General features: G+C 41.3%; 1 protein-coding gene across 1 annotated transcript in view; it reads right to left on the bottom strand.

Moving 5' to 3' along the window:
- SLC17A8 (solute carrier family 17 member 8) overlaps window positions 1-12449 on the bottom strand; it is a 58646-nt gene that overhangs the window by 24553 nt on the left and 21644 nt on the right. Inside the window, exons 2-4 of the mRNA XM_082350277.1 lie at window positions 9713-9965; window positions 2265-2383; window positions 356-470 (exon numbers count right to left, since the gene is read on the bottom strand). Coding sequence (XP_082206403.1) covers window positions 356-470; window positions 2265-2383; window positions 9713-9965 — 487 coding nt within the window. The remainder of the gene's footprint in view (window positions 1-355; window positions 471-2264; window positions 2384-9712; window positions 9966-12449) is intronic.

The following is a 12449-nucleotide window of genomic DNA, read 5'->3' as shown; positions in this document are numbered from 1 at the left end:
AATAAGTCCATTTAAACTGTTTTAGTGGAAAGAGCCCTTGTTATGTGAACTGGAGGTTTGGGGCTTTCAGTTTCAAATTTTATTAAATGAAAGGTGTTGGATTATCTCTAAGATCGTTCCTGGCTCATCTGAAATTCTGCCCTCTATGAAATGGTTCTTTATTGGGTATAAATTTGGAATCATACAAGGCATTTTAATTAAAGTATTCATAATTGTAATCATAACCAGAGAGTTCAGACAGCAGGACAAGGTGGAAGACAGGAAAACTGAGTAAAGGAGGTTTTCTTCAAAAGCTGAAATTTCTAAAGGACCAGGTTGTCTCCAGCAATATCAAAATTTGTTAAGAATCTCCTACCTCCACTAGGCCTTGCAAAATTCTGACACACATGACACATCCGTAATGTACTCTGGCTGCAGAAGGAATGAACATGTTCAAGGTCGATGTTAAGAAGATGGCGGCTCCAAAGACCCTGAGGGACCAAAACACTGTGTTATTGGGCAGGCCCACTGATGGACGTGGCATGTTAGTTAAACATCAGGAACAAACCTAACAGTTTATGGAAGATCACTATAGAAATTAATGGAAAGAGAAATAGATGTTGTGTTAGGATCTGGTGTGTTCCAAGCTAGACTGTTGGGCCGCTTTGATTCCCAAGTTCCAATCCCTGGACCAATCATGGGAAGGTTTTGGGCAGTACAGGGATGTCCTGCCTAGATGAGATCCTGAAGCTGGAGATTGACCAGCATGAGGTAAGCTTGCTGGAGACCCACCATTCTTCGTGGTTCTACCGAACTGATCCATTCTGACCATTACCTCATGACTTCTGCACATTTGGGTTGTGTCTCATGCTTCCCAATTCTGCTCTCACTTTACCAGATGGGGATACTGACTATCTGAGAAGCATGCTGTGTCCTGGGACCAGCCAAGCACAAGACAGGCTGTGTACCTGTCTTAGCCCCCAACTCTCTGCCAAGTACCACGTGCCTTCTCCTCCCTGCCTGGACAGGAGTGTCCTGGGAAAAGAGAGCCAGCAGCATTTTCTTCCTTTCTCACACATGTTAGTGATGCTTCAGCCCTTTTTACATGCTGCAAAATCGTATTATATGTTATTTCTTCTTAGGGCAGAAGTGTAAGTAGTAACCCCAGAGACCATAAGAACTAATATTTTATCACTTTTTAAGAAGAATACAACAGGTAAGTGACAATAAAGGACACAAATTAGACAAGAACATAAGTAAATATGAGTCATGCTTATACAAGATGACTTTCAAACTTTTTTGTCCTTGACCCATAAAACAAAATATATTTTATATTGCAACTCAACACACTGATACACACAAATGTAACTGAAACAAGTTTCAAAAACCAATACTTAAATGTGCAATGAGCTAAGATATTTTCTGTTCTATTTGATTCTATTTGATTACCTTTTCTTCTATTTCTCCCTCTTTTTTTTAGAAAATGGTCATTGGTAAATCACTATTGATTTTATTACCATCTAATGAGTTCTGTTTTAGAGTTTGAAAAACACTGCTTTATAAAGTATACACTTCACAAAATCCGCATATGTAAAGTCAATTACAATTAGAAGAGACTTGGAAATAATTAGTACACTCCTTTTCTGGTACATATACATACTACATCTCCCCCAAGTGGCCATCATTTCTGCTTGAATACCTTTAGTGACAGAGAACTTACTACTCCGTGAAGCAGCTCATTTTGTCTTGGACCCACTTTTAATTGCTCAAACACCTACCATAGAATCTCAAGGGCATTAAAGACATCTTGCAATCTAGAGACTAGCCCCTCCTACTCACATGACAAAACCTGTATGGAAGAGGATGATATTAACGTAGTACAGAGCATCACAGAATGTCATTGGTCAAAGGCAGCTCAAACACAATCTAATCCGTTTCATTTCACAGATGAAGAAACTGAGGCCCAGAGAAAAAAGGAACTCAGTAGAGGTCACCAAGTGAGTTACTTAGGGTCCAGGAACTGTTTCTCCTGACTCGGATGCAATTGATCTTTTTATTACATAATCATTTAAAGAATTGCAAGATAGACTAGATTAGACAAAAAAGTAAACAAAAAGAGACTCTTAAGAACAGGATCATATAAGATCAATGTCTGTGAATCACATCTTTAGGAACAGCTTCTATCTTTCATTCTGTACCCCTAAATTGAGAGCCAATTATGCAGATTTTATAAGAGTACAAAGCCATATTATGATCTGTGCAGCACTCATATCAATTTATCTTACCTGTTAGCAGCAAACTTATTTGAAATGAAACCACCTGGAATTTGTGTCACAATATAACCCCAGAAAAAAGATCCATGGATAAGGCCCACCGTCTCTGGATCCCAGTTAAATTGTGCTGTCTGGAAATGAGAAATCAGATACAGTTGTGTTTGGAAGAAAACACTTGATCATAATTATTCACTGATCATCCTACACAATAACCCCATGAGGTCTTTCCTTCCCTCCTTTATTCAAAGAATATTTTATGGAGGGCCTCTTGTGTGCTTGGGATATAGGACAAAACAAAGTCCTGGCTGTCACCAACCTCAAATTCTAGTGATAGAAAGGAGAGATTATGTACAAATTTTAAAAAAGAAAAAAATAGATATACATGTATATGTGCATATATATATACGCATATGTGTGTATATATATACATGTATGTGTGCACATATATATACACAGAATAATGATGAGTGCTAGGAAGAAAATAAAACAACTTGCAAAGAAAACAAAAAATAAATTCTAGGTTTATTAGGTTATTTACTAGGTTATTCAGATACCAGTTTAGTGACAGCACAAAGGGAATGAGAGTCTCAAGTCTCTCGTTTCATAATGAGGATAATAAAACCTATTCTACCTCCCTACAGTATGTGTGGGGATAAACACCATAAATATTTCTAGTAGGTTATCCCTCTGCTTAGAGATTTTGCATTTAACACATTAGGATAATGCCTGGAACACAGTGTAGTCTCAATAAATGTTAGCACCATTGTTGTTGTTATGATGATGATGATGATTACAACAAAATACCCTTCCACAACTCTTAGGTCATTGAAAATGTGATTCTTGAGGGTCAGAGAGCCTTTCCTCACTTTCTTCCCCAGGCATAGTAACTCATCCTTTTCAGACTCCCTACAAATATCCCTCCTCTGAGGAAGCTCCTCAACTGCCCTGAATTGAAGTGATCATTTTCCTAGGCTTGGTCCACCGACCTCTGTTCTTGCAGCCATGGCACCCACACTGTTCTCGAACTTGCCGTTCATGTGTCCACCTCCCACATGGGGTGGCGAGTAACTCTAAGGTGGCAGCCATGTCCTTTTGACTTTATAGCCTTAGTACCTGAATCAAATGCCTGTAACGGAGAAGGGGCAAGTAAAGATTTGCCAAATGAATGAATAAACGAATGGCTTTGTAAAGCATTGATATCAAAGTGCAAGATGTTCCTATTATGGAGTAAGGGTTCTTAATTATCAACATACTACATCTCATAAATTTTCTTTTTTTTAAAAAAATATTTATTTATTTAGGCTGCACCGGGTCTTAGCTGCAGCATGCAGGCCTCTTAGTTGCAGTATGCGGACTTCTTAGTTGCAGCATGCAAACACTTAGTTGCGGCATGCATGCGGGATCTAGTTCCCCGACCGGGGATCGAACCCAGGCCCCCTGCATTGGGAGTGCGGAGTCTTAGCCACTGGACCACCAGGGATGTCCCCAACATCTCATAAATTTTCATCACAGTTTATTTTCCCACAAATTGTTATATAATAATTTGCTCATTTATTCAACATGCACCTCATGCCTCCTGTGTGCCAGGTCAGGTGATAGACAGTATAAATACAAACTCAAACAAGTATTGCCTTTGCCTTGAGGAGACCACAGTCCAGGTAATATTGGCCTGTGCTCTGTACTGTAGTTCCCACTTTGCAGATTAGGAAGTTGAAGCTCAAGAGTAAAATGGAACTAACAATCATTCATTCAAACCAGCTTACCAAATTTTTATTTCACGCTACTTCATGCCACACATTGTTCTAGGCACTGGGGATACGGCAGTGAACAATGACAGTAATTGCTACTTTCACAAAGATGCCAGTGGGAATGGCAGAAAGTATACAAGTGCATACTGAGTTAGATGGTGATCAGTGATAAGAAGAAAAAAATAAAGCAGAGAAGGGGACAGAAATGTTGGGTAGGAATGAAGTAGGGTGAAATTTTAGAGTGGCCAGGAAAGGCTTCAGTGAGGAGATGATTGTTGACTAAAGTCCTAAAGGAAGAAAGGGAGCAAGTCATACTGTTCATTACCTGAAAAGAAACCTTTCCAGGCAGAGAAATAGCAAGTGCAAAGGCCCTGAGGTAAGGATGCATCTTGTGTGTTAGAGGAATGGCAAGATGTCAGTAGAGCTAGAGCGTAAACGTGAGGAAGAGGATAATAGGCATTAAAATAAGAGAGGTTCAAATGATGAAGGGCCCTTTAACTCACCATAAGGACCTTGGCTTTTACTCAGAGACAGAAGGAAGCACTGAGTGAAGAGGGACATGATTTTAAGTCACTTTCCATGTATTTCCTCTTCTAATCCTTACAACACGTAGAGGTAACTACTATTACCTCATATTTTATAGAAGAGAAAATTGAGGCTTAGAGAGATTAATTTACTTGCCCAAGGTCATACAACCAGTTATAAAGAGAGCCAAGACCAAGCCCTCTTACCTACTTGACCCAAAAAACTATATTCTTTCCATTGCTGTGGAGACTTGACTTTCTCACTGAGAAGTAGAGACTGGACTTCTTTGCCTTGAGTCACAGAATGCCCCAAGAATCCAAGGATCCGAGACAGAGGGATCCACTTCAACCAGCAGCTAATTGTCAATCACCTTGTCCCTTGCTCATGTCTTTCTCTCTGACGAGATGGTGCTTCTGTCCATTTGGGAAATGATACCTGAAGAAGAGCACTTGTGCCTGCCGAGAACTAACTTTCATTATCTCTTGAGCCCATTAGAATCATAATGGCCTCATGTCTGAACTATTATTATAAGCCAAGCACTGTGTCAGGTACTGTGTTAGGCTGAAAAAAGGGTCCCAAAAGATATATGCACAAAATCCCCAGAATCTATGAATGCTGCCTTATTCGAGAAAAGGGTTTTGCTGATGTGATAAAGTCAAGGATCTTGAGATGAGTTTTCCTGGATCATCTAGCTGGGCCCTAAATCCAATGACGTGTCCTTGTAAGAGAAAGGCAGGGGGAGATTTGAGACATAAGAGAAGGTACACAGAAAGAAGGCCATGTGAAGACAGAAGCAGAGATTGGAGTGATGCTGCCACAAGCCAAGGAACGCCTGGAGCCACCAGAAGCTGGAAGAAGCAAGGAAGGATCCTCCCCTAAAGCCTTTGGAGGAAGTGTGGACCTGCTGACACTTTGATTTGGACTTCTGGTCTCCCAAGATATGAGAGACTAAGTTCCTATTGTTTTAAGCCACCATGTTTGTGGTAATTTGTTACAGCAGCCTTAGGAAAGTAATATAGGTATTTAATATATTGGTGCCAGATTATCTCATTTGATCTGTAAAGCAGGCCTTTTATTCCCATTTCACAATAAGGCAATGAGGATTAGCAAAGAATTGCTAGAAATGCCAGTTCCTGGCTCCCTACACACGTTTCCTTCTAAGAGGATTCTCCTCCTCCGCCAGAGCCATGGGCCTCTCCCCTGTGACTGGACACCTGAGTAGGGGGAGCCAAGGCATCGGGTGGACTCAGCCCACCTGTCTCTCTCTCTCTAACCTGAACCCAGAAATTCTAGTTAGACAATACTGAACACTTGAATTGAAACAAGTCCCATTGGAGTCAGCGCCAAGTAAGTCAGCTCCCCAGCAAGGCAACGGCTCAAAGAACTTCAGCTTTGGAGGGCAGTGAAAAGCCATGGAAAAAGAAAAAAAAAGGATTTCCCTGGTGGTCCAGTGGTTAAGAATCTGCCTTCCAATGCAGGGGACACGGGTTCGATCCCTGGTCAGGGAACTGAGATCCCACATGCCGTGGGGTAACTAAGTCCATGCAACGCAACTACTGAGCCCACGTGCTCGGTCACCCACGCGGCACAACTAGAGAGAAGCCCGTGCGCCGCAACAAAGAGCCTGTGTGCAGCAACTAAGACCCGACGCAGCCAAAAATAAATAAATAAATATTTTTTAAAAAAAGAAAAGGAAAAAACAAAAACAACAGTCCATGGAGAGACCTGGGAGAATGGAGCAGACTCAGAGAGAGGCAGATGCAAGACACTGCACAGCAAGAAAGTTGGAGACTAAGCTAAGGATTTCCTAGTTCCCATGAGGTCCAGCTCCACTCTGCCCTTCCTGGCTCCTTTTCCTCCCCACAGTGGGGTACAGCCTGGATTTTAGTCCCACCTCAGGCTGGGCTCCCCTGTCCAGGGCGCAGACTGCACAAACATACATAGCAGCTCTGTTTTCCGCCCTTCACTTTCGTGAGATCCCCTATAGCCCCACTGTAATTTCCTTCTTAACTTGAGCTGGTCTCCCTGCAGTTCTGTTCTTTGCAACCAGCAATCCCTGACCAAGACAGAAGGGCAACTTGCTCAAGGTCCCAGAGCTAATAAACAAGGGTCAAGTCTGAAACCATGTCTGGCCAATTCCAAAGCCCAATTCTTCTTAACCCTACAGGGCTCACGATTCACGAGAAGGAGTTTGGGTTTTTCCTGAGGGTAATGGGAACCAGTCTCAAAGTTGCTCAAACTTTAGTCATTTATTGCTCACCACATGCCAGACACTGTTCTAAGTGATTCACGTGTTTTAAAACTCATAATTATTAAACTAAAAATGATTACTCACACATCAACTAAAACTACCCTTTATACCACTAATAGAATATATGCCATTTATTTGCAAGACCTACCAATTCACACTGCTTACTTCTCTCCCTCTGCTGAAAATGAAGATTTTAAAATATCTCAGTGAAAAATATCTAGTTTTTCTCCCATAAAACCAACCAAACAAATATACCAGCCATTGAGAGCCTTTTGTAATACAATTAGTGAAATCTTTGTCATTGGGTTGAACATGCTCAGATGATATCTAAGCTTTGTTCTATTTGGATAAGAGAGAAATGGCCTGCTATAAATTGGAACTTCTGAAATGCTACTAAACTCCTACTTATAAGGCCAGGGAAAATGATGTAAAGTATATTTTAGATCTTAATCAGTTTCTCTAAGACTCCAGAGGGCAAAACCATAGAAACTAGAGAGCACACACAGCATTGTTCCTTAAGTTTATCAAAATGTCTTTTCCATATACCTCCAAGTAAATTCTGCTGACCTAGGGCTATCTTTTCAGGCAACAAACAAGCGCAAATCAGCATCTCATTTTGATCCGGGCCTCAGCAGACGAGTTTAATTAGCTGCCCTTGCTCACAAAAGGCTGCCAGAATGCATGTGATACACATCTGAAACCTCACTAATATACATCATTCTTTATTTTTAAAATGCATGACATGCCCCCTCACACCTCTACTGCCCTCCCTCCCCGCCTCAAAATAAACAACCAGGATATCCTTTTAAAACAGATTCAGCTGTGGCATCAAAAAGAGAATCGTTAGACGAATCTCCATGGTACCCTTTTCTTCTGGCAGCATAATCTCTTAGCTAAAAAGAAAAAGGAAAAAAAACAAAAAACAAAAAACCTGCCGGCCAACTAAAGACTTCTTTTTAATGAATTGAAATCAAATTTTCTCAAACCAGTGCTTGACAGAAACTGTTCCACGTAATGCTGGAACAGTTTCTGTCAAGAAACAGATGTGGCATGAAAGAAAGCATTCTGCAGTCAAGTCCAGGAAACAATGCACACCACAGCTCCCTCTTGGAGATTCTCATAGGACACAGCACAGTAAATGCTCCCAGTTCATAAGACACCTTCTTCACAGCACAGCCTACAGAACAATGATTTCCAGACAGCAGTTTGGAAAATTCTGATCTAAATGTTTCCCCAGGGCTTCCCTGGTGGGGCAGTGGTTAAGAATCCGCCTACCAATGCAGGGGACACGGGTTTGAGCCCTGGTCCGGGAAGATCCCACATGCCGCAGAGCAACTGGGCCCATGATCCACAACTACTGAGCCTGGGAGCCACAACTACTGAGCCTATGTGCCACAACTACTGAAACCCATGCGCCTAGAGACCGTGCTCTGCAACAAGAGAAGCCACTGCAATGAGAAGCCTGCACACCGCAACGAAGAGTAGCCCCGCTCGCTGCAACTAGAGAAGGTCCGCACGCAGCAACGAAGACCAAACACAGCCAAAAATAAATAAATTTTATAAATAAATAAATAAATAAATGTTTCCCCAAATATGGGCAGGGACCAGAGAACTATTAGCTGTCTCTCTGCAAACAGATGGATTTCCACATGCGTCACTCCTGTGTGTGTGTTCAATAGAATGAAACACGTATATGTTGGGTATGCACTGGGCATACATTTTCGTTTTATTCTCCCATAATTTCAATATGTCTCTAGGCCTACCATTTAAAAAACAAACCAGATTTTATCTTTCCAGTGATTCATAAAAACAATACTATTTAAGTGACATCAGAGTGCTTAAAGCATTTAAGTGCTTATGACTACAACAGCCTTTGAAATGGGCCTTCTGCCTCCACTCCCTCCAATCCCAATCCACTGGGAGATGACTGGCTGGGCAGTGATCATTCTGGAGCATGGATTTGACCGCACCACTTCTTTGCTTAAAGCCCACCCCTATCTCCCCGCATGGCTTAGCAGGCTCTGCAAGCCTAACCCCACTTTACTTGCTGCCTCCTTCTCTTGATGCTCACCCCATGCTTTACCTTTTTACTGGGGTTTCTTAACCTAGAGTCTGTGGATGGAACCATGTGGATCTATGAACTTGGATGGGGAAAAATCAGCATCTTTATTTCCACTAACTAAACTTTAGCATTTCCTGTAATTATGAATGTAGGAAACAAACCCCAGTCATTTATCAGTACCTGTGACTCTGTTACTAGTGGAAATTATAAATATGTTCATATCACGTGATGGTTGTTGCTGCTATCTCAAACTATTGCTTCTCCTTCAGACTTCAAAATTACAGTAATTATTAGACCCATTGCTAGAGTTTGTCATCTGACATGTTCATAAAGAAGCCCATATGTTTCTATATCACAAATTCGATTTTTAAATATTTTGGTATCTGTATTTTATTTTTTTGCTTTATTTTTTAAAAATTTATTTATTTTATCTTTGGCTGCATTGGGTCTTCGTTGCTGCACGCAGGCTTTTCTCTAGTTGTGGCGAGCGGGGGCTACTCTTCATTGTGGTGTGCGGGCTTCTCATTGCGGTGGCTTCTCTTGTTGCATAGCACGGGCTCTAGGTGAACGGGCTTCAGTAGTTGTGGCATTCGGGCTCAGTAGTTGTGGCTTGCGGGCTCTAGAGCACAGGTTCAGTAGTTGTGGCTCACTGGCTTAGTTGCTCCATGGCATGTGGGATCTTCCCGGACAAGGGCTCGAACCCATGTCCCCTGCATTGGCAGGCAGATTCTTAACCACTGCGCCACCAGGGAAGACCGATATCTGTATTTTAAAATGATGGGTTTCCTTTATAATCCTATGTGTTTTATTTTAAGACTTTAAAACATTAATACAGCCATGGCTGAAAGAACTCCCAACATAGACAGACACTGACCTGAATTTCCGGTTTTCCATCAACATATATAGTGTTGTTGTTGACCATTTCCACAATGGCAACTCCAAGGTTGCACCGAATCCCAAAGGAAATGCAGAATCCCAGCCCGCTCATGATGGCAATGATGTAGCGCTTGGGGAGGCCACAGCAGTGGCAGTCACAGAGTGGGGGACTCTGCCTGGACGTCTGCACTGGCCTTCCTTCTTCATTCAGCTCAATGTTACCTTCTTCCTCACTGGTCCCATCGATTTTCCTACAGTGGAAAAAGAATGGGCAGAGAAGAAAGACCAGGATTACAGAAAAAAACAAAGTGTACTACAAAAAAAGAAAAAGTGTACCAAGAAAGAAAAAAGGAAACCCAGAGTGGGATGCACCCTGCATTTTTTAACGTCATCATCATCATTATTACTAAAATAAATTATAATGGTTAAAATTACTGATATTCTCGATATCATATTGCACCCTTATAGGCATTAAGTTGTTTTAATCTCATAACAACCCCATGAGGTAGATCGTGTTATCTTGTCCTTTTATACATGAGGAAGCTAAGTCATCTATGGTGGGATGCAAGCCCAAGTCCAGAGTTTGTGTCCTCAACAATACGCTTGGGACTTCCCTGGTGACGCATTGGTTAAGAATCCGCCTGCCAATGCAGGGGACATGGGTTCGAGCCCTGGTCCGGGAAGATCCCACATGCCGCAGAGCAACTAAGCCCATGCACCACAACTACTGACCCTGTGCTCTAGAGCCTGTTAGCCACAACTACTGAGCCTGGATGCCACAACTACTGAAGCCCGCATACCTAGAGCCCATGCTCGGCAACAAAGAGAAGCCACCACATTGAGAAGCCCATGCACCACAACGAAGAGTAGCCCTCACTCACCACAACTAGAGAAAACCCATGCACAGCAACGAAGACCCAACCCAGCCAAAAATAAATAAATAAAATAAATAAATTTATTTTTTAAAAAATGCTTTACTGAACTTCCTGCTATAAGAGTATCCATAGACTTCATCCACATTGCATGACCCAGCTAACTATTATGTTTGACCTTAATTTTAATGTCACTTGAAGCTTGCTAAAAAGATATACAGTAGAAAATTAATGTAGATGTTTTTCTTTCTTCCTCTTTTTCTAAGTCTTAATAAAATACTAGATGGAGGTAGGGAGACACATTTTCTATCACAGCACACAACGAACTGGTTGTGTATCCTTTCTTCCGTAGGTGGTTCTTCTAAGGAGGTGATTCTCTGACAATTTTTAACCAGATGGTAGGATTTCTCACTGAGTTCTATAAATTCAGATTATGGTATGTCTATTACAGTAAATTTACTCTCTTCTTTAAAGAAAAGAGTAATTGGGCAAACTGAACACAATTCGTCAATTATAAAAGGAGCTGTATGCATCCTCTCACATATTGTAACCCTTCTGAGGATGCCCAATTAAGTTCCAAGTCTTTGTAAAAATAAGCAAAGCTTATACATTTTCCTAAGTATCATATTCACTAATAGCTAATATAGACCAGACTGAAACACAAATAATTTGCCCACCAATTCACAGAAGAGATAATCTTGGTAGCTTTTTATGACTCAAGCAAATGAGGTTAAAGCACATGTAGAGAGAAGCAAATGTACTGGATTTAATTCGGTTCATCAAATATTTATTGAGTGCCTACTGTGTGTCAGGCACTGTGCTGAGTGTTAGGGAACAATAAAGAAGGGGACGTGGTCTCTGCCCTTCTTCAGTTCTTAGGCTGTTTGGGAAGAAAGACACATACACAAGCAGCTATAATTGCTGGATGATGTAGGTTTTGTTGAAACCAAGGTGAAGAGCAATAGTAAAACAGGAAAAGAGCTTTCATTTTCAATGTGTGAACTCAGAGTGGTAGCTTAATAAATGTGCAAGAATATGGAAGTAATCAGAAGAGAACTTCAGCAACCTCCCTGTGTACCTATCTACCTAGCTGCATTTATGCTAATTTGTTCTACCTTTTTTCTATGGTTGTCCATGCTTCTAGCTAAGGCCAACCTCTCTCCCTGGGCACTAGATCTCATTGCCTCTCATCTACTCAAGGAAATCCCTACCCCCATACTTAATCAATTATTTTTCCTCTCTACTAGATCATTCTTATTGTCTACAAATATGCTCTTATTTGTCCCACATTAACATTTGAAGTAAAAACACTTTCTCTTTCAGCTACTCCCCTATTTCTCACCTTCCTTTTATAAAAAAAAATTGGAAGTCACTGTCTTCACTTCCCTTTGTCTCATTCTCTCTTGGACCCACTCCAACCAGGTATCCCCCAACCTGTCCACCGAAACTGTTCTTCTTAAGGTCATCAATGCCCTCTACGTGGCTCAACCCAAAGGCTATTTTCAGTCCTCATCTATTCAACCTATCAGCATCACTTGACACTACTGATTACTCTTTCTTCCTTGACTACTTTATTTCCTTCACAGAAACCACACTCACTTGGTGTTCCTCCTAATTCCCTGACCACTCCTTCTGTTTTATCCCTTAAGCTGATTCCCTACTTCCTCAACCTGTAAACACTTGGCTATCCAGGACTCAGTTCATAGATCTCTTTTGTTTTCTATCTATACTTTCTGGGTGACCTCACTCTGCCTCTGGGCTACAGATACCATGCATATGCTGACAGATCCCAATTTTCATATCTAGACTTATTTGACATCTTCTTGGACACACGATCAGCATCTCAAACTTAACATATCCAAA

This window comes from Balaenoptera borealis, assembly GCF_965194805.1.
Source record: "Balaenoptera borealis genome assembly, chromosome: 13".
Lineage (NCBI taxonomy): Eukaryota > Metazoa > Chordata > Mammalia > Artiodactyla > Balaenopteridae > Balaenoptera > Balaenoptera borealis.
The sequence above is the reverse complement of the archived record's forward strand: the minus strand, read 5'-3'. Positions and strand labels throughout refer to the sequence as shown.